Genomic DNA, 23,222 nt, shown 5'->3' with positions numbered 1-23,222 from the left:
TGCAGAGAGAACTGCCTGAATGTCCCCTGAAGCACAGGGCCTGAGGGATAGGGCAGAGGAGGAGGCAGTACAGGAGGGCTGTTGCATTTCAGAGGCCAGCAGTATTGCACATCCTGACCTTCATACACTTGCACCAACTTATTTGGGTCGTCAGTATTTCTTCTTCATTTCCTAGCATCCCGGGGTGCTTTCTAAGGTCTATCAGCTGCTGGTCAGGTACTGTGGATTACTTTAAAAGTTACTCATAAACAGATGATCATTGTCAGTGTCCTTAAATAGCACCAAAGGCATAATGAACCCAAGGCTATTACAAGCACATTATCCCTCTGTTTCCTTAACTAGATGTTTCAGTGGGGCAGTGTTCGGAAACAGGGTTATTATCAATGCTTCTCAGTGTCTTCCAGGGACTAGACATTTAAAAAACTCTATGGTAGCATCAGGATATGTGACAATGTCATAAGAGAGGTAAGTGTGAAAGAGGCTGTTTCATAATATCACTGTAGAGGAAAATTAAAATCTGCATTCAAGACATGCCTGGAACTGCTCCTTCAACTTGGCAAAGTACAGAAGGTTTTCCAGTGTTTTATGCGGCACACGTAGGGTGTGTATGCACAGACTCCCCAGTGCATTGGCCATATGACTCCCTTTGACTGTAATGTGGTGAGTACACTCCTTTGCATGCTGTTCAGTCAGCTCCAGGGTGGACTCCTAGCAGGCACAGCTTCTGTAGGCCATCCTGGTACTTCAAGTACTTTGGATCAGCCAGGCTCAAAAGGTGCCCTGGTTCCAGTGGTCATTTCATACCCACCACTGGACTTCACTCACTGGGTTTGGAATTTCTGCTGCTGGGATGGCTGTGGAGTTTTCATAAGAGGAGAGGGACCGTAGCAGTAGTTCAAAGGGTGATGGGTTTAAACTGGAACAGGGGAAGTTCAGGTTAGATCTAAGGAAGAAGCTCTTCCCTGTGAGGGTGCTGAGGCGCTGGCACAGGGTGCCCAGAGAAGCTGTGGCTGCCCCATCCCTGGCAGTGTTCAAGGCCAGGTTGGACACAGGGGCTTGGAGCAACCTGCTCTAGTGGAAGGTGTCCCTGCCCGTGGCAGGGGGTTGGAACTGGATGTTCTCTTCCAACACAGACCAGCCTGTGATTCTATAACTATGATGAGCAGAGATGTTTAGAGGGGACTGGCTGGTGCAAAGGTTAATTAGGTTTTGTTCATTGGGTGCGATGAGTCTGTTACATGCCCATAGCATTGTCACGTGCTGTGAAGTTTTTGCCTGTATCACTCAAAAGATCGATCTCCCTGTGTCTAGAACATACAAAAATTAAGTCACATCTGTAAAGCTGAACCTGTGATAATGGGAATTTTGCCTGTTTTCCATTTTTATAATTTCAAGCTAGTTTCTAAGTCGCACTGCAAGTGTGGAGAGCTCAGATGGAAGCATCACCCTCTGAACCACTGCATCACTGGTAGGCATCACAACAGCTGGTCTTTATCTGAGCTCTTCTTTCAAGTAAATGTAATAACCTTGCTCGTTCTTGGAGGCCATGTATCTGCCTCCAGCACAAATCAAGAGCTGCTGTTGTGAAGAGAGAGGAAGAAAAACAGGAGGAGAAAATAAATGCCTTTGTGGTGGATTTGCCTGGAATCTTCAGAATCAATTATTCTCTTACTGCTAGTTTTTAATTCTCATTCAGTTTCGTAATGCTAATCTTGATTCCTCGCTGTGTGTTTACCCTCATCCTCCTACAGACTCAACCCGTATGCCTGATAATCCCTCATACAAATTCTGGTCTGTCTTTCTCTCTGGGACTGCTTTGTTTTGCGGCTCTCTCTGCTTCGAATATGGTTGAAAGCTTTTGGCTCTCATCATTCTTTCCATTTCTTTTGAGCTTTTTTAAAGAAATGAAAATGTCTCATTGAAGTCCTAAGCCTGTGCTGTTTGCAGTCTTCAATAACAGGAGGTAGAAAATTGATGTAGTAATGTGATGTGTAGTGATACTGTTGGTGTTATTCTTTTTCTTTTTTAATGAATTACAACAAAGATAGCCCAAGTGGAATCTGTCAGATTTGATGAGCTGTTTCACTTTGTTGGTTTATGATGGGCCTAAAAGAAACCTGGAGAGGGGCTTTGGGCAAGGGCCTGCAGGGACAGGACAAGGGGAATGGCTTTAACCTGCCAGAGGGGAGATTGAGATGAGCTCTGAGGCAGAAGCTCTTCCCTATGAGGGTGCTGAGGCACTGGCACAGGGTGCCCAGAGAAGCTGTGGCTGCCCCATCCCTGGCAGTGTTCAAGGCCAGGTTGGACACAGGGGCTTGGAGCAACCTGCTCTAGTGGAAGGTGTCCCTGCCCGTGGCAGGGGGTTGGAACTGGATGAGCTTTAAGGTCCCTTCCAACACAAACCAGTCTGGGATTCTGTGATACACAGAAGCATTGGCATCGTGCTAGCTTTATTTTAGTCCCAGTTCTCTGTTTTATACAGTGGAAGGTTGCAAACTAGTCTTGTCTTCCACAACCCATGCATGTGGCCAGCTCACACAGAGCTAACTGATATTCTAGATCAAGACGTAGAACAGTGCCCTTCCAGCTTTATCTCAACATTACCATTCTTAGAGGTACCTGACTGCCCTTGTGCTTTTACATATTGGCGACTACGTTTTAAATGCATAGATATAATCATGTTCTGAGGGAAAACATTTCTACATGCAGAGATTCTTTAGTCATTTGTAGGCCACTCACATAGAAAGCACCATAAAAAGAAAAAAAAAGAAAAAGAAATCATGTTTACAAGTGATTTGAGAATAACTGCCTTTTGAAAATAAGCCTCTAGGTCTATTAGGAAATTTTACATTCAGCATGCTGCCTAGCCATTATGTGCCACAATGAAATTACTCTGATTGAGCAGCTCATTTTAGCTTGTAATGACTTTGAACCCATTATTTTTCATTAATTTTTCTGGGTTAAATAATGCTTTGAAGTAATTTTTCTGATTGGTTTTTGTTTCTTTTATTATTTTTTTTATTACTATCTAAAGAAGTTACATTCTTAGGTGTTGCAAATTGGAAACCAAACCTAGAGTTTGCGAGACTGACTTGTCCCGTTTCTGGGTGTTTCCTGTCATCTGGCCACGGCTGAAGCTCCTATTATTGTGTTGCTTTTCTCATTTGTCCCTCCCTCATCCACACTTGCACTGCCTTTTGCTTGCCCAGCTGACCATAGAGCCTTTCTCTTTGCCTTCTCTTCTCCTGTCGGATGCTTCTCTCTCCTGTGCAGTGTCACAGCTACTGATGGTTGTGGTACCACTTCCATCACAGGATTTTGTTCTTCATGGCAGTTGGAAATCTCACACAAATACCCATCTTTTCCTCCTGCCTCTGGCTCTTTTGAATTCTTTTTCCTGCTAGTTACATTTTTTTTAATGCAATATTGTAACTGCTGATTAAATAAAGAACATTTCAAATTATTGCAAAATAGATTTTGTAGACGTATCTGTGTGTATTATCAGTCCTGCTTAGCTATGTGCACTCAATAACCATTCTTTCCCCAGTGATCTTCAGTGCGCTGCCTCCTCAGAGAAGGTCACTTTATATCTGGTGCCTTACTGTTTTCAGATAATACTTCTGTGCATAAATTGCTGGTAAAGGATTCCTGTGTTACCTTTCACTTAGCTGCCAGTGCTGTCCCCCTCCTCCATCTGTTAGAGGCGTCATGGTCTGATGGAATTGTCACAGGATGTCAGTGCAGAAACATCAGTCCTCAGGTCTGCTGTTGAGTGCCTGTGATGCCAAAGGCATATCCTTAATCTTTTCAGATCAATAAAGTAAATAACATAATTTATTACTTACCTTGCATGACCATTAAGAGGATTTCAAATGCATATTAATATTGCTCTAGGAGTATATAGTGCGGTATGAATGCTTGCTGGTAAGTGGATGATTTTTCACTTCCTTAGCATTTTGAGAAGGTTCTCCGCTTTAGTTATGACTAGCAAAAACTTGGATTTAGATTTAGGCTGTTGGAATCACTTGCAAACCATCTTCCAGCTCAAAGTAGCTGAACACCTCGTCTCTTCTCCCTGGGGACAGAAACACTTTCAGCTGAAGAAATGTTCTGAAAGATTTAACTCTGGAATACGAACGGCCCCTCTGCACGGAAATCAAGTTTGAATCTCAGAATTCTTGTCCTTATGTTACCTGCCACTGCAGGGCCAGCTTTAACCATGGTCTGAAGCAAGGGGGAATTTAAAAGATTGAAAGCCATCAGGAGCTGGCTCCATGATTCCTTATGAAACCATGCTTCCAGTAGCTGTACCTTACTGAGCCAGTCAGGATAGCTGGATTAGACTTTAATCAAACCATCACCAGCACCATCAGTGCTTGATGATCCATCAGCCTGACTTCTCACGGGCTGATGAGGTGGATGACTCTGGGAAATAACCCACTTGCCCCTGCTCTCTTTGCACCTCTGCGGCATCTCCCATGAACTTGCTGCTTGTAATGTGTCTCGCTGCAAGATGCTGCGTCTCTGGGAATTTTGAAAGGGATTGAAGAAGGAAAGGAAATAGGTTGTTAGGAAATCTTGAAATAGCTGTGGATGTAACATGGGGGGCTGGGTGAATGCTCATGCCTGTGAGTCAGATTGATGCCACTGGTCAGGCTTCTGGGGTAGTGCATTTTATACAGCTCATAAATGTGCATCTCTGAAAGCAGTCACCTGGTACAGTGGATAGGGACAGATAGGGAGCCAGGGGACCTGCAGCCTTCACTTCTCTGGCACTGTCTGCTATCATTTGCCGCCCTTATTAAGAAAGTAAGCTTAGGGCAGGAAATTGTAACTTCATGTTAGCACAGTGTAATGGGGTCCTGACCCTGGTGGGGGCTCTGGGTGCCACTGGAATACACACGTTAATAACAGTGCTGACCTGTTCTATATCCTATTATTCCAGTATCCAGCTTCAGTTATGAGGAACAATTTATTCCAGGAAATGTGGTGGAAGTATCCAGTAGAAAATATGGTTATAGTTTATTTTCTTTCCCTTTTAATTTCAGCAGTATATAAACATTTTTCAGAAAGAAAAGGGTGCCCCTTAAGTACAATAGTGCAGAGCTTTCCAAGTGTATGTAAAGATATTTGTATGGAATGGCTATCTGAACAGTTTTATGGGCTTTTGTGCTCAGAGAATCCCAGACCTTCTACATGTCCATAAAGGAGAGAAGCAAAACTGAATTCTAAACAAGCATTACAGTCAGGAGCAGCAGAAGTCATCTTCTGCAAGTACAGCAACAGCTCACAGACCTCCTCCTGCCAGGATAGAAGTGTTCTTATGTACCGTTGGTGGTGGTGCAGGTGGGAGTACCGTAGTAGGTGTGGCATCTACAAGGAAAATACACCAGAATGGCAGGAAAACAATGGACTTTTGCAGTAACACTTCACTGCAGAGCTTTAAGAATCCAGGACCCAGGAGTTTACTGACACTGTCATATTATCAATTCCTAAGCGCTATTAGCTGAGACAACTTACAAATGGTTGGATTAGTAGCCTAAAGGAATTGTTGGCCTTTGCCAAGACAGATAGAAAGAGTTACATAGAAGGTTCAAGTGAATCAGTGTGTAGGTGTCAGGATGGATAATAAGCCTTTATTCTCCTTCTAGGACTGCAGTAGTCTACAATGGGACGAGAACTATCAAATAGAAGTACACTGATCACAAAATGCCTGTAGTAACAAGCAACAGCCTGGCAAAATCAACCTGATCAAGCGGATTAGAGGATGGAGTTGACAGCACATTCTTATGGGTGTTTTTAATGTGGCTCACAATTCATGAGAGTATTTGGATGGTACAGAAACTGACTGTGCTGTTACTGGTAGAAAACCATTCTCCAACGTCTATTTTTAGGGTCACAGGAGGAACTGCAGCTCAAGTGAAGGATAATTTGAGTACTTCTGAGTTTCACTTTCAATGAATAGAGTTTTAGCCCTCTTCAGGGAAAAAAATGTACCTATGTCATTTACGTTGTTGCGTGATAGTGTTGCCATTGCCTGTATGATGGGATATAGTTCACCTCTTGGACACATTTGCTCCAAGATGGTAAGAGATGTTGTCAAATAAAGATGGTAATATGCAACTGATATTTTATTTTCACACTCCGGAGTCCCATTAATGCATTTCAGACATGTGAGCACAGAAGTTACTAGTGAACCCTTAACTGAACGGGAAAATTGGACACAGCAGAGCAGGGATAAAAAAAGCTGAAAATTACATGTGTGTTTCCAACAGCCATCATTTTTGCTTGGTAAATAGTGTGCTTTGCTGTGGCAAACCAGATTAACAGCTTAGCTGTAAGAAAAATGGAATCACACTTTTATCACTGCATGTGGTGAGGTTTTTGTTTTGCAACTATTGTGTCCTTGTTCTCTACGTACTCTTCGAGATATGATGGCAGGAGAATGTAACACTTTATTGCAGATCAGCTCCTCATCCCTGGAAGTCCATCAGCTAAGGCCCTGTTCAGAACATACCAGAAAGCCCTATATTCGGTTGTGTGATTTGCTCGTGGTCAGCAGTGGGACTCGTCCTTGCAGACAGAGATCTTTTAAAGCTTATGCAGTTTAACATGTGGCAAATGGGCAAAAGAATAACCCAGTGAGGCTTTCTACTGTCTCACCAACATATGGACCTGATTGAATATTATCTCCCCAAGCACTGACTTAATGAACAGAAGTGATTCAGCTTTTCCTGAAGGTCAGCAACACTGAGCTGGTCAAAGAGCAAAGCATCACGGTCTTCTGATGACAGCACTTTATTCTCACCTTTGATTCCCTTTTCCTACTGTGTTTAAGCTGTAGAGGAAGACTTGGCTGACTCCAACAGCAAAAGTGAAGCCCAAGATTGTGACCTGATGTAATGTGAATTCATTTAACTTCATCAAATGCAGTGGTGGTATTTTTAGGAGTAGTTAAGTACCTCAGGAATATGATAAAGATGGGTTTATTTAGTCTTTAGAGGAGCCACGACTTCAATCTTGTGGGGCTTTCTAAATCAAGCTCAGTAGTTCAAGCTGTAGCTGGAAAAACTCTGTGCAGCAAGTAGTGAAGTCAGCAGAACGCAGGTATATAATGAGCACTACACAAGTAGTCTCAGCAACAGGGGAGAGGGCAGCATTCTGCAAGGTCCTCACTTACTGCAGGGGTAAAAGACCCTTGAAGTCAGACAAAGAAGAAAAGGAAAAAGTGCTGTGCAAGCTATGTACCTAAATATGTTTTATTTTCAGGTGTGTAGGCTTTACTCTGAAAAAAAGACCCCAAAATTTCAAATAGAAATTATATTTTCTTGCCTGGGCTGCAGAACTCCTGCCCTGGAATACATTAACTGATGTGGAGGGTGCTCTCTGCATCAGCTTAATGCTGGTTACATGCAGAATTATAACCATATATTTACAAGAGCCAGGCCTCTGGTATAGTGAGAAATACAAATGGGTTTTCATTTTAGAAGGAAAAAAAGGTTCTGCAAGTAGTACTATGGGATATGTTACTGCAAACTTCTACATCATTATTTCAATGAGTAAAGATTGCACCTCCACTTAAGCTGTTTGAGATGAAAATGATAACTGCTATTAATTCTGCTTCTGGGTATATGCTGAGTGCTTCAGACGAGTAAATTCCCCATTACAGTATAATATGGTAAAATATTAGAGCCAGTTGCATTACAGTAGGATTTTACACCCTATTACTGCTCTGAATTATTTGTCATCAGCCCTTATAAAGGCAGATTTGGTTAGCTGGACAATTGTCTATTGCAATTCCATTGCAAATATGCTGTTAGGCTTTCAAATGAATATTTAAAATGGGTCATTGCATGATTTTTCTACAAATTCTCTTTTTGTCTCCTCCTTCCTCTTCCTCCATCTATTAAGGAGCTTCCACCCAGAATTCCAATGCAGTGGAACCAGAAAAACAAGTTGACAGCACTGTGAAAATGGCTGGAGTTATAGCTGGTCTGCTGATGTTTGTTATTATCCTCTTGGGAGCAATGCTTACCATCAAGAGAAGGTAAGTTTCTGCTTTGCTTCCATCTTGGACCTTCTGGCTACAGTGTTGTTACTAGAAAAGAAGAATAGATTTGGTAGAGGTAAAACATTCAATTTGGGTTATAGAGGGTGGCAGTTAATCCCTGTTTACTACCATTAAGAAATAGTCCCAGGAGAGATGCCTGTTCTGGCACATACTGTATGAGCAACAAAAGAAGGGTTGTTACTGCAAAGTGTTAATAACAATGAATTGATCATTAATGAGGAGGGGTAGCTCATGAAAAAGCATGGGGAAGTACAAAGTGACAATGGGGCAGTGGAAGTGGGCACGTGAGCCTGTGCAGGTAGCACTGCAGTGGTCTAGGAGAAGACAATTCTTTGTTCGCAGCCAAGGAAAATGATGTCTTAAGATAATGTGACCAAGGGTCTTTCTCCCAAGTGAGTCTTGATGAGATGTTCTTTCACACAGCAATTGCTTTGCAGCCAGTGTTCAGCTGGCATATTATGTCTTGCTGAGGGCTAGAATCTTTCCAAGAGTTAGTTTTCATTTACAGGGAAATGAAACTTGGGAAGATCATGAATGGTAATGAAATTTGTGCAAACAGTTCATTCTGTGTGATTTTCTTTGGACCATTTGCACTTACGCTTTGAAGTAGACTATTGTAGTTGCTACTATTTGAAGAGCTCCACATTTACAGTGTAATACACTGATTCAGCAAACCACATAGGCAAGAGATTTTCTTGAGAAAAGGATGCATTTTGTATGTATTTTACCAGTCTCATTTCTGGAGTGAACCCTACTTCTCAACATAGGTGTCCATAGGGGATCTTCAGTGCATGAAAGGCATTGATATGTTAGAGCAAGTCGAGAGGAGAGTTAACAAAGTGGTGTGGAGGTGGAGAATCTCCATCCTTGGTGAAATTAAAAACCTGGCCAAGGCCCTGAGGGACTTTCTGTAAGTGAAACTGGTTTGAGCAGGAGGTTGGATTGGATGTCCTTTGCATAGCCTTTCCAAATGATGTAATTCTACAAAACCGATGGCATATGGACTGACTACAGTGAATTCCTGTTGAATTAACTGAAGGTGATGGCAAGCTAGATTTTTAATCCAATTTTGTGTGTGTGTGTGTGTAAAGGTGGGCAAATGCATATGAGTTTTGTTCTCATGTCTAGTGCACTTTGTTCAGTGTTAACCCAGGCAGTACAGATGTCTCTGATTCCAGTCCCCTGGGAGCTTTTCAGTTCATAAGCAGAAAAACAAATCATATGCCTCTAATGAAAACCAGAGAAGAAAGGGTTTCAGCAAACATGGAACTGGGTTTCTGGTTTGGTTAATGCCCAGTCCTCATCCAGTCTTGTTAGCTTCCTGAAAGCTCTTTAAGAAAAGCTTTTGTTTTCAGATTGAAAGATGAAATATTGAAGGAAAGCCATTAGAGCAATGCCACATCTGGTGTATTTCACGAGCTATTAAAAGTTGATAGCATTTCTGTCCCATCATGTATTATTATTATAAATCATGTATATTGCTGGGCAGAAAACAAACGATTTTTCATGATGACCAGGACAGTTTTTCTGTGGCGTAGGCTGCCAAATGCTGTCAGAGACGTAAGGATGCTCTTATGAGGCAATATACTTTAAATATTCATAGAATCATAGAATTCTGAACTGGTTTGGGTTAGAGGTTATCTTAAAGCTCATCTAGTCCCTGATCAGGGTGTTACTGAGCAATAACTAAAACCATCGGTGTGTTACCAGCATCATTCTCCAACTAAAGCCAACACACAGCACTGCACCAACTACTAGGAAGAAAATTAACTCTATTCCAGCCAAAACCAGGACAGCTTGATGTAAAAATTCCCGAGCTAGTGCTGACTGCAGCTGGCCCCCTCTAATGCAGTACACATGTTTTTCTTTGGAACCAGCCTGGTCCCAAAAGCTTCAATGTTTAGTCAATTTGGGTGTGATGGCCCATGGGCAGAATGTTGCTATATCTGGCTTTGCCATAGGCTCTGTTAACCTGAGCATATTCCTTCAAAATTAAATTAAGAAAAGGGGTGAGTGGGTGTATTAGAAATACAAATTCTCCCCTTTTTCCTTCTGGAGCTGGAAAATTACCTTTTCCTCTGGGTCGCTCCTTGCCACAATGCAAAATCCCTGCAGCCTGTATTGCTCTTTGCCTGTTTGCTATCATTTGCAAGGTTACCCACTGGAATACAGACTATTATAAGAAATGAACTGGCTCATTGACTTTAAAGTCTTTTCCCATTTGGATGCTATGAGTGCAGGAAGGTTGGGGGGGGTTGCTGTCCCTGGGTCTGTGAGCACACCTCCAGAATCACTGACAAACCAGCCCATCGCTTCGGTCTGGGTTTCCCTTGAATGGGCACCACCGCTTGCAACCAGTTGAGGTTTAGAGCTGCATATGGACAAGTGGTCCCTGAAGATGAGCTCAAGCCTGTCATGCTCGTTTAATTTGTAAACTAATGCAGATTGGGAGCAGCTTTTATAAAAGGAGAGGCCTCTGGACCACAGATTGGTTTGAATTTCAGAGGAGCACAGCTGAAAGCTCACACTTGTCTGAGAGAACAGTTTCAGCAAAGTTCTCTTTCTATTTTACAAGCAGAAGCATCAGGAGCTTAAGCTCTTGCATTCGATTTTTGCATTAACTAACTTTAAAAAGAGTTCCCTGCTCAGTTTGCCAAAGCTAAGGCAGGCAACAATGCAGAAAAACAATGTAATTAGACAAACTTGAGGCCTTTTCTTGAAATGGAGCTGGAAAATAAATATCAGTGATATTTATTCATGGGCCAGGACATCATAGATCATTGGTAATAGGCACAGTAGTGGATTTGTTGACCAGTGCAAAGAGCAGAGGAAGGAAAGAGACTAGAAGAGACAGAGCACTAAGAGAAGGCAGGCACTGGTTTGAGATTAGGATTAGGCAGATCATAAACTGCTTTTTATTTCTGAGAGATGCACCAAATCATCGTATGAACCTTTCATATGCAAGACATGAGCAAGTGTTGCCTGGTTGCTCATAGTTTCAATACAGCATATTGCAAAACCTCTAATGACTTGCAAATTTCTGGGGGCTGCCAATGTTTTATAGGTTTTAGTCAGATCTGTGAAGATACATTAAATCAGGCAGAGTGTTTATGCACTGGAAAATTTGGGTTTGACTTTACTTTTGTTATCTACAAGTTTTAGTTTCCTAAAGTGAGCTAAAGTTTCTGTATGCGTGCATCTGTGCAAAAATTGTGTGTGTATATAGAACTTTCTGGTTTAAATTTGACTGTCTTACAGTATCTAAAATCAAAACCATTAACATTTATTTTCTTGGATTTGGAAACGCACCAGGTACTTGTTTGCAATTCTAGTGTCATCATTTGTTGACGGACACTAATTGTAACTACATCATTTAGCCTGTTAATGTACAAGTGGTACAGTGGACAGTGCCCACATGGGTGCATTTGCCCACATAAGGCAGCACCGCTTTCTTTCATTAATAGATACATACCTAGAAATACCTCATTTTTATTGTATCAAAACATGGTTAATTCTCTAAGGAGCTTGTTTGTCCTTACTATTAAATATTTTTGAGTAACAGAATCATAGAATGGTTTGTGCTGGAAGGGACCTTAGGGCTCATCCAGTTCCAACCCCCTGCCACGGGCAGGGACACCTTCCACTAGAGCAGGTTGCTCCAAGCCCCTGTGTCCAACCTGGCCTTGAACACTGCCAGGGATGGGGCAGCCACAGCTTCTCTGGGCAACAGAGAAGACAGGACCAGTTAGTTAAAACAAGCTGAAATAAGAAAAACAAGACATTTTTAAACTTCTTTTCTGGAGAAAATACCCTTTGACTTTGCCCTCCCAAAGGACTGGATTTTGGTCAGTTCTGATTTCAGCTGGGCAGTTTTAACACTTGTGTGATTGTGACTTGCATTTCCCTGGAGTGAGGAATGTGACACTTTTCAGGCTGGTGCATTGAGCAGACAAAGCCTCTACTGACCCCTTTAAAGATAAGACTGAATAAATAGGATCAGACAGCCTGTCATGGGTGCACTGTAAATAAATTCTTTAAACTGCTGTTGGAGCAAAAAAGGAGATTCGGGGATGTGTAGGGTCTAGGATTAGTTCCTTCTATGAAAATTCAGCTCCTTATTCTGGATTAGGATTTAGGTTGTTACCTTAAACTAATTAAATAAAACCCCAAAGCCTCTTGAGCAGAACATACCCAAGCTATAGGACAGAGTTAACAAAGGGGCATTTGCACATTCAGTGATCCGTGTCCTTTCTGTGTCCATATTTCAGGTGGATGACAGGGCGATTTGCAATTTGGGTGACACATTCTAAATTGAGGGCATGTTTTTAGTGATCTGTAACTCTCACAAGTTTAACAGTTAGTTTTGAAATATTCATTAGGAATTCCTTATTTTAGGTTGCATTTTGGGGGAGAATTTTAGCCAAAACGTCTTGTCCAATTCCAAAATATAATCCTCCTTTTATTTGTCTTCCTTTATTTTCTATCCTTCTGCAATAAATCTTCCTGAGCTTTCCTCTGCAGCCTTGAGGGATTACACAGCTTTTTAATGAGAACTAAGAGTCTCTGTGATCACATGTGTCTGCTGGCCTGGACATGAGGCAAGCAGAAAGTACAGCAAGATGTTCAACAGAGTAGTTATAGTTGATAGTTGTGAATGAAACCTGGCACTGGCTATCAGAGGGGTTGGTTTAATGGGATCATTTGGGGAATGTAGAGGGTTCAGCTGTGTGGCTTCTCCTTTTCCACATCCTGGTGATTTTTCCCTTTGTTTAGAGGTTCAGAGGAACTTGGAATTTCCCAGTGAGTGAAGCTCAGTGACAAGCACTGCAGCTTACTTGGTGCATTGCTATGGCATGGATGTCAGGAGATAATAGTGTTATGTTAAACATACATTCAGGTGGGCCTTGGAATTGGTGTCATTTAAATAACTTGGTATATAGCAGGAATCTGTTCAGAATTTTAGGTTTATAGCAGGGGTCACCACCAGACAAAATATGTTATTTCAGAGTAATCCTCTTGAACATCTCTTAAGTTGCCATCCTTTACCCAGTGTGTGCATAGCAAGAAGGGTGATTGTGCACAGAGTAATTGTGCTGAACCTGGATTCCATGCGTGCTTATGGAAGTTGTGTTCAGAGCATCCATAAAGTGGACACTTGAACCCTGCATTTGTACTTCCTGGTATTTGTAGTGTCTTCAAGGATGGGATTTTAAAGTTGTGCCATTGGTTGAAGCTTGTGTTTCAGTACTTTTTCCCCTGTCTTGACCATTGGTGCTGCTTTCTGGTCTCTTAATTTGATAACATGTTCTAGATCTGTTGTCAACCAGCCTTTTCAGAGAAGCCCTTTTCCAGCTATAAGAGAGAAGACATCACCTCTTAGGTTCTAACTGATTGCCAAGGCTCGTTTTGTGGCCCTGCTCAAAACCATATCAGAATGTTCTGAAGTGCATTGTTGAAAACCTGTAATAGAAAAGGCTTAATCACAGTGACGCAAAAGCTAATGCATACCCAGTGCTCATCTATAAATACGTAGAGAAGCTTGAATTGGTAATGAACTATTTGCATTTTAGAGTTGGATGAAGCTTGATTTATCATTACACAATTTGTTCATTGTCTAAGTATTCCAGAATTGTGGTGTTCTCGCATGTCACTTTCCTGTTTCTTGTTATTTGTTTTAATAGCTCGTACCTATTTCTTCCCTCTCCAAAAATCTCAAAAGCACTTTAGAGACAAAGGTAAGTCTCATGACCTGTGTTACTGACATGGCAAAGTTAAAGAGGTGAGGGGATTTATTTGTGGTGATGCAGGTCAATAGCAGACATGGAAACACAGCCTGTGTTCCCTGCCTCCACTTCAGTATCCATTCCTCACCCACGTAAAAGCTGCTGACAAAAGGGTGGGGGAATAGTACCTCAGTAGAAGAGGCAACACAAATTCTTTGTAGATTGAAAGGAATAATCCCAGAGTCCATATAAATCTAATTCTGTGTTTTTCTTCTTTTTCTCCTTTTGGATACTTTGTTCATCTGACTGGCTGACGATATTTAGAAGAAATGCATATTCCTACTCCTATTACTTGTAAGTACTTGGCTGGGGTAATTCTGTGCTTTGTTGTATTCTTTTTTTTTACTTTTTTTTTACCATTCCATTTATCCTTGTCTTTCCAGCAGCTTGTGGTTTATTTTCTCAATTTCACACTGTTATGTTTTCTCTGTTTTACCATTACACCTATAACCGTGCCTGCACACACATCAGTGTCCACAGATATGTCACTTATGGTTGATAGTTCTTCAAATGCTAATGGACAAATACAGTGTCCCAACTGCACGTTTCTGTAATTCTCTGTTGTGTTTACCCAGGCTGCAGGGAAATTCACACCTGAAAGTCACTGTCAGGAATTTCTCAGCCATGGATATAAGCTCTTTTAAAACATAAGGTGTCAGACACACAGGACTTGCCATTATCTCAGCAAACATCCCTGTTCCTGGAGTTTCCAGGTTAGAAGTTCCAATTTAGACGTGGATGATGAAGCAGTTCAGCTATTCAGACCCAAATCACCTGTCCAGTCCTAATGACAATGCTGCATAATTAAGGCAGTTATTAAGGTGCATAAAAAAGCTTCACACATCAGTTCTTCCAGAGCCATCTGTTCTCTAAAGATTGAGGGGCTGGAAAGTAATCAGGGCCAAGCTGTTTGTGCCATGATAATAGCTGTCTGAGGATCAGAGGGAGGAGAGGACTGGATCAGTGATCTGAGAAAAGAGTACCAGAGAACTGTGTTGGATGCCTTTGCTGTCACTAAGAGGGCTGGGAGACATGGAGGAGGCAACTATTCCTGCTGAGAGAAGCAGGTCTCCCCTCTCCATCTCGCAGAATCAGCAGCTGTATCACTGACCTAAACCTTTCCCCCTGGAAGGAGCAACCTGCCAGACCTTCCAGGGCTCTGACATCAACAGAGTTGTCAAAGGGCCATGTCTGCTGTGCTAGCCCCTCACCAGCCCTGGCAACCTCCTCCTTTGCCTATTCCTGCAGTTTGTCTTTGTCTTGATCTTGTGACTTTGCCCTGTGGACACATCTGGAAGGTGTTTGCAGGTCAGTGGAACAAGTGCATAGATAATGCACTAAATAATTTTAGTGGAAGTCAACTTGTTTTCCATATGAGTTGATTTACATCCAAAGAACAGGGCAAACGAGTTAAGTGTGAGGATCCTTTTGTGCCGCCTGTTGGAGTAATTTTGCTTCTCAATGACCCATCAGAAAATAATTGAAAGAGGAGCCTTCCCCACTTGCTAAGTGTGTAAGGAGCCTAAAGACACCATAATGAGCATTAACTTTATCCAATTGTAAATGCAGAGTAACTCCATTTCCTCTAGACTTCTCACTGGTTCACCAAGAATGGAGTTCGACCTTGAGTAGTCAGATTCCAAGAGAAGTTTAACCAAGTGTTAAAGTAGGAAACATGTAGGTGCTCCTAGCTGGTTGCATTTCTTGCTACAACCTTTTCTCTTCTGCGTGTTTCTCACGAACATCAGGAAAGTGCCTTGTGCACTTATCTACTGGTTTGGTTTCCTCACCAATCAGCACCATTGCCAGAAAAACGCAGACCCCAGTTTTCCATGATAATTTTGTGTTCTTCCAGCAGCAGTGTGTGGTCGGGATGTTCCCTGCTTTATTTTGCTTTCAGATTTGTGTATTTAAAATGAGGAAGCAACTCCTGAGCCCTGCGTGACCCCTTTTGAACAGCTGCACAATAGCATTGCTTTAAACAGTCAGCTGAGAATTACTCTGCTTGAGAAGTAAGGGTATTATTAAACGGTCTCTTTGCTGTCTTGTAATGGCTTTGGTAGATGAATACACTAGAACTTTATTCTCAGGGAACTGGAGAATGACTCAGGAAAAGTGAAGAGACAAACCTCTGGAGGTCACCCAAGCCTGAGGTTGCAATGAGCTGCAGCAGCAGCAGAAGCAAGTGCTTTAATAAGATTTAATAAGGCAGGTGTACACCATGCAGCATATCATAGAGAAAAGCCAGAGGTATCATCAGGCAAGCTTATGGCTTCATAGCAGCCCACTGAAGCACCCGATGGAGATTTGAGCTCAGGATGCAGGAATCATATAACTGCATCTCCCTAGTACTGCACCCAACATTGTTTGCAGAGAGCTCATTCTTAGCTCTGTGCTTATGGTGCCCCAAGTGCACCATCGAGCATGAGCTCTGCTAACTGGAGTATATATATTTATGGTAGAGGTAACACATAAGTAGTCATCACACAATAAATACTTCCATCATTGGACTATGCATGTTAGCATTTGGTTTCAGATTGACAATTTGCTTCTTCCCTGATCTGGCAATACCAAGCTCTGTTTGTGGTTTCTTTTTCCCCTTAACAATAGTCAGGGTATGGGGGATGCTCCAGTAGTGAGAGAAGAAAGCAGGAGAATCCATGAAGGAGCACATGATGAAGTTTGAGTGTCATCTTTGAAGTTTCACATGAAATTGAATGTTTCATTATGATTGCAGATGAAAATCTGAAATTGCTAAGGACTGTGTGATTCTTAGCCAAAGCTAATAGAAATTGCAGCAGCCTCATATGAGCAAGAAGTTTGATTTAAGTTTATTTGAAACATTGTGAAAATAAGAGCAGCAGAATATATATATATTTCCAATAGAATTGTTTTTGTTGTTACGACCTTGTATGAATGCTTTAGTCCTGAAGCCAAATTCAGTTGAATGAGTTACCACTACTGAAAAGCAGGCTCTTGGATGGATCTGCTGGCAGACATTTAAATACGACCATGTGGACTACATTTAGTGTAGTTTTAGTTTCAATTTCTGGACTTTAAAGTTGTGCTTCTTGGAGTAATTCTCATCTGCTTTCAGATAATTCTTCTCAGCCCTTTGTCATTTGGCATTTCTTCTTGTTAGGGACTACGATCTCCAACCCAGACTCTTCTAAAGAGTTCTTAATGATAAGTCTGCTAAAGTCACAGAGCCTTACATCAAGAGTAACTGGTTTTTACAGAGAGAGGCCATAAGCATTGTCGTAATCTCTAGACTGGAGTTCTGCCTGCAGCCTGTCCTGTGTTCTGCTGCAATCCAGGACCATAAAGTCTGATTCTGTAAGATGGTTGGGGACCTGCAGCTTGGGTGAGACCAGTCAAAAATACTGATTTATAAGAGCAGCTCTTTTAGCTATTTTGTGCATACATAGCTATGGGTAAATAGTTATTATGGGAGTTCTGTATAGCAACACTTCATTAAAAACTTCCTACAACATACAGGAAGGGATATTATGGTTGAAAGAGAAGGCCATAAAGATCTTTAACACGCTTCAAGTAGAAATACAAGCCCAGAAGGCCTCTATTCCTAACTCAGTCATCGTGCAGGATTGACACAATTTTGTGTACTTCAATTTACCCATCATTAAAAGTTAGTTGCTTACAATTTGAGATCTTTGGGCAGAACTCAGTTTGTGATGGGAAGAACGGGATGTGGAATTCAGATTTTCTGTCCTGCTGTACTCGGCACATTACTGTTGCCAGGGCAATGTGTGAACCTTTTCAAAGGAGTTGCTCTGTGTTTACACCCATACAGATGTCATCAGAGGTTTGTACAGAGTTACTAGCTCTGTCACATTGCACTGCAGTTTAATGTGTTGTGAGGTATGATGTGCAGTGTAAGACAGCAACCCATCCACGGCTGGAAGCTGCTGTTTCTTTTCCTGGCTGGAGCTGTAAAACACAGGCAGCAGTTCATCTGCTTTGAAGGAGGTTTTACATTAAATGACAGATGCCTCTTCTGAACAGTGTTTTCGACTGCAGCAACCCATATCAAGACTTTATTATTTCCTCACCAGGAAAAGGAATGGAAATGCTGTTGTGAATGGAAATGTTGGTTTGGTTTGGTTTTTTCTCCTGGGCTGTGTAATGTTTGCAGAATGAAATGGAATCAAAGGTGTTATCAAGCCAGAGAAGTATTTCTGGAAATACATAGCTTCATGTATGTGCTACAAGCACTCAGTGTAATGTTATTTATAAGAAAAAGGCTCTCAATGGCCAGTATGTTGTTTCCCTTTTCCCTGAGCTGGCCCGAGTACCAAGCCCGTCGCAATGTAGGAAGCCCCTTCTACTCCCATCACAATTCCATGCCATTTTTAGTTGTGGTGGTGGTGTCAGCCACGAGTTTCTTTCCACGGGAGATGTTCTGTCAGAGGTATTAAGCTAAATTTATACTTGCCATTTCTGAAATAACAAAGTTTGTGCTGAATTTATTTCCACCCTTTGTGGGCCATTTGAAAAGAAATAAAACATCAGTTACTTATAAGCAAACCTCTGTATAACCACAGACCTACATAAATATCTCCGTATATTTCCATGGATGGGGGAATCTGCCTGCACAGGTCAGCTGCTAAATCAGAATTTTAAGAAGAAACTGGGTTTCTCATTAGATGCTGGAAAACCAGGACCATGAATCACTGGTTATGCCACTCAAATGAAAGCAACTAATAGAAAGTATAATTAAACTCCAGAAAGTGAGTGAGATTTATTTAGAACATGTCTGTGTGGTGATTGCAAGCCGACACTTTGCAGAGGGCAGTGTTTGCTGGCTGTACCAGCATCCGCTTAGTCTATATGGCTCTTATATGTGTTTTTCTCGTCTAAGGTTTATGTGGTTATAAGTAAATGTCCTCCAAAAGTAGTGATTAATTTGATAAGTAAAGCTTCAAGAGCACAGCCCTACATTTTTCAAGACCCTGTGTTTGTATACACAAGACTACAAAATACTGACAGCATCTTATATCTACATTAGATCCTTTCCTTGTGTCAGGTAATGTTTGCTTGTAAATAAAAAGTGGTGCAGCTGCTCCTCACTCTTCGCCTTTACTCTGGGGAATCCTCTCTGCTCGTGCAATAACCTGCACTGAGTTTGGCTTCACCATGGCAGGTGCTAAAATAGTGCAAATAAAGTTGTCTTTACACGTGCCTGTAAGTGGAGGATTTGCCCTTAGAGTGGCTATAAGAAGCAGTAAGCTGCTGATATGCTTAGGCTAGAGAGTATTTGAAGACAGGCTGAGAGAGCTGGGCTGGTTCAGCCTGGAGAAAAGAAGGCTCCTGAAGGGGAGACCTTAGAGCAGCTCCAGTGCCTAAAGGGGCTACAGGAAACCTGGAGAGGGGCTTTGGACAAGGGCCTGTAGGGACAGGACAAGGGGAATGGCTTTAACCTGCCAGAGGGAGGCTGAGATGAGCTCTTAGGCAGAAGCTCTTCCCTGTGAGGGTGCTGAGGCGCTGGCACAGACTTTTCCCAGAGAAGCTGTGGCTGCCCCATCCCTGGCAGTGTTCAAGGCCAGGTTGGACACAGGGGCTTGGAGCAACCTGCTCTAGTGGAAGGTGTCCCTGCCTGTGGCAGGGGGTTGGAACTGGATGAGCTTTAAGGTCCCTTCCAACCCAAACCAGTCTGGGATTCTATGATTCTGTTTCTCAGCTCTGCTAAGGTTTCAGTCTGCACAAAGGGAGCCTGGGATGAACTGCAGTTTCAAGCAGGACCATGAAAGCATGGGCAGGAGATACCCACATGTCAGGCTGCCAGAAGGCTGCCCTGCTTTAACTTTCCTTCCTCTTGCTCTCTGTTTAAAAACCTCCAGTGACCAACATTGCCCACCCTGCCTGCATGGTCAGCTGGAGATGGGCAGCCTCCAGTGCACGGACTTTTCCCAGAGTTTAAAATGAATTGCCGATCCATAGCTTAGCCCTATTGCTTTTTTCCCAGCCCCTGTAGACAGGCAGAACAGCTTCCCCATGTGGAGTCTTTTCATATGTTTGAAGACCTATCAGCTCTATTTGATTTTCTTTTCTCTGCCTTAAAGATCCATATTTCCTTTGGCCTTTGCTTGTAGGTCATGGTTTCTAGATTTACCTTTCTTGTTCGTGTCCCCTTGGCACACATCTTATTTGATGTGCAGTATTGCAGCAGAGGCCTTAGAGATTCTCAGCTGGAGCAGGAGGATTACGTGTGGCTTGCAGACCACAGTGCCATGTATAATCCCTCCCTTATTTTTACACCAGCATGAAACTGTTGTTTCAAATTGAGTTTGTGATCTTCTATCTACAAGTTTAGGGGACAGAGAACTGCTATTTAACCAGTGCTGGGTGTTTGCACGGCTGGTCGCTGCCTGCCTGAAATTTGTGCAGATTTCATCATAAATAATATGTGTACTTCTAGCAGGCTGCTGCACAGAAGTATCTAAAAGGAATTGTGTTCTGTAGCTTTCTTAAATTGCTTATAGAAAATGAGGGCAATATGCAATTCTTCTCTGTAGGAGGAAATTTCATGTTTAACTTAGGTGATCTATACCTAATGTCTCAATTACCTGTGCATGCAAATCCACATTATAGTGTATATAATCCAGCCTTGTGAGACATCTGAAATTAAATCTGTCAACGTACATGTAGAGGAGCTCTTTAGGAGTGGCTGATACAGATTTAACATTCATGCATGTAAAACTGATATAAAAAGAGTTTGAAGCTGCTTTAAAAAAGTAATCCCTAACATTTATCCAAACCTCTGCAGAATGGGGACCTGATCCTAGAGTAGAAGTTTCAAAAATAGCTGAATCAAATCTCCATCTTTATTTTGTTTTTTCCAAATTCACACTTAGTTGAGGTTCAGTGCCAGTAGCTTTTATCTGTGCTTTAGTTGGGTCAGCTTCAACTGCCTGATGATACAGCTGGCTTCATAGTTTTATTCTACTTTGAGCATCTTTCTGTCTCATCTCTCCTGTGTGTGTATAGTGCCTTCAATTACAAAGCCCGTGGAACTAAAAAGGGCAACCCAGTAAACCCCATCCCTGGACTCCTGTTTTCTTCTTGGCACATTTTTCTTACACTTAAATGTAAACCATCCATTAATAACACCTTATTCACAGTTTGCCATTTCACCCTGTGTTGATTGTATCAAACTCTTCTTCCAAATATCTGCCTGGTCCTTTATTTCTTCCCCTTTTCAGCTGCATAATGCATGAGATGGGAAGTGTCTCTGTGCCTGGTGTCAGAGTGTGCTGGGTGCATGCTGGTAGCAGCTTGCAGCCCACCCGTGATTGACACCCATGCACTGATTGACACCCATGCATTGATTGCAGTTCCATCCGGGTGCTACAGTTGTGTTTGGGGGAGGCTGGTCAGCCAGAGGAGCAGGAGCTGTGGCACCAATGCAGCTTGTCAGTGATTCACAAAGATCGCTTGAAGTGCCCTATTTTGGGAAACAGAATTTCTAGATAAATGCTTTTCCAATTCAAAGGCATTTTGACATGCTGGGAAATAAACCTCTACCTAGCTGTGGGTTTAAGTCACATCCCTAACATTCTAGAAAGTGCTAGTCATTTGATTTTATAATCCTTTCGATGAATTATAATGATGGTAAGGCCCAAATAGGCTTAGTCCTGTGCTGCCACTCTATCCAGACACGTAACGGAGGCAGAAAAGGCACATTTAGAAACCGAGAGCCCCTTGATGTGTCTGGCAAGCTTAGCGCTGAAATCCTCAAAAGAGATCTGTCTGCCTCTTCCCTCTAAATTTAGATGAAGAGTTTTTAAATTCCTGGAATAGAAAGGGAGAAAGGTGGAAACTGATAACGTGCTGCTGAAAGAACACGGCAGCGTTTTCAGATGCAGCAGGATTTTCTGTGCGGCTTCTCTCTGAGCGCGGGTGAGCGGGAGCTGGTCCCCCCTGCACAGAGGCGGCCGGTTTGTGTGTGCGAGTTAGCGTGAGAACTTGAAACTCATGTCACCTTTTCTTTTTAGGCATTCAAGCCAATGTTTTAGGGGCCTCTCTGTCTTCTACAGGACCAGGTAGAACTGCTTTGCATAGGGCTTTTGTAAGCAGGCCTGTGGGGACTAATGGGCTTGGGTTTGGGGTTATTTTGTCCTGCCTAGCACTTGCAGAAATGTTACTGTTCATTCACTGAAAGAGAAAAAGAGTTTGCCAATTCCAGCTTTTTGTAGCTTGTTGGCGTTTCTTAAAAGATACCAGGCAATGGGACTTAGAGATAATTATTGCCACAAACAATTTAATCTGGATTTAATAAGGAATTCACCCTTTTTGACTCACCATTTTTAACCAGCAGTCATGGCTGGCTGTAATGGCTCACCCCAGCAGTCCAGAGTGCTTGTTATTAAGGACTTGTGCATTTTGGATTAGTGTTTCCCACTGAGAGATTTTAGTTCCTGTTGCCAAAGAAGTCACATAAGCATGTATGACTAGCAAATCTAAAGGATTAAAATAACCACACAGCAGGGTTAATACACTTCAAGACTATTGTTGTTACCACAGGACAAAAAAAAGAGGGGCTCCCATGTCTGCAGCTCGTAGTGAATAAATCTGGCTGTGCTAAAACATTGCTGAACACTGGAAGCAAAGCTTTTAACATCATTAAAAGCCAGCTTTTTGCTTCATCACTCAGGGATGGTCCCCCTGTTTGCATCTTGATCTGCAGAAGTGGATACACCATGGAGATTTAGTGAGATCTAAATATGCACTCTGTAATTATGTGCCCAGTTTGAGTAGCTACAGGTTCAGGTTGAAACCACTTAACTGTAAAAGGCTGAACCTCAATTGGTTGAGCAGACAAAGCAGGTGTATTTGTTCAAAAGTTTGCAGCAAACATTGGACATTTCTCCATAGAGCTGACTTGCTCTGGATTATCAGCTTGCTTTAAAATAGGGATTTCCCACAGGTATAGGCAAAGGTTTTAGTTCTCTCTGACCCTTCTCTGCAAATGAGTGTAACTGGCCTCAAGAAGGGCTGGAGTGCAACTGCGTGCTTGAACTTGCTTGGAAATGTCACTGGCATGTTCTTTGAGTAAAGCAAGCCTGGTGGAATATGTTGCAAGGAATATCTTTATAAGAATCTACTGCAGTTTAAACAATGGGTAGTACTTTCCGTAAGCATGTAAATTTAATGAAGAAAAACCTCTTTGCAAAATGATTTCGTTGTCAGGATTTTTTTTTTCTTTAAGTTGGAGGGAAAAAAAAAAGAAAACTAAAGCTCCTTCTTACAGTAATCTCTTTTTCTCCCTTTTATTTTGTTTTATTTTCTTATCTACGGAAGTCGTGTAAGCAAAGTGCTTTGCTGGTGCTGGGGATTTGTGTGATGTTTCC

The 23,222-nt window shown here is 42.1% G+C and overlaps 1 protein-coding gene across 3 annotated transcripts in view; it reads left to right on the top strand.

Moving 5' to 3' along the window:
* Nucleotides 1-23,222, top strand: part of PTPRT (protein tyrosine phosphatase receptor type T) — a 447,177-nt gene that overhangs the window by 366,051 nt on the left and 57,904 nt on the right. For 2 of the 3 annotated variants that reach the window (XM_030502878.1, XM_030502879.1), the window contains 3 exons: nucleotides 7,912-8,047; nucleotides 14,119-14,148; nucleotides 21,867-21,914. In XM_030502878.1, coding sequence (XP_030358738.1) covers nucleotides 7,912-8,047; nucleotides 14,119-14,148; nucleotides 21,867-21,914 — 214 coding nt within the window. The remainder of the gene's footprint in view (nucleotides 1-7,911; nucleotides 8,048-14,118; nucleotides 14,149-21,866; nucleotides 21,915-23,222) is intronic. The other variant, XM_030502880.1, reaches the window with a different exon arrangement.

The sequence above is a fragment of the Strigops habroptila genome, chromosome 13 (genome assembly GCF_004027225.2).
Source record: "Strigops habroptila isolate Jane chromosome 13, bStrHab1.2.pri, whole genome shotgun sequence".
Lineage (NCBI taxonomy): Eukaryota > Metazoa > Chordata > Aves > Psittaciformes > Psittacidae > Strigops > Strigops habroptila.
The sequence above is the reverse complement of the archived record's forward strand: the minus strand, read 5'-3'. Positions and strand labels throughout refer to the sequence as shown.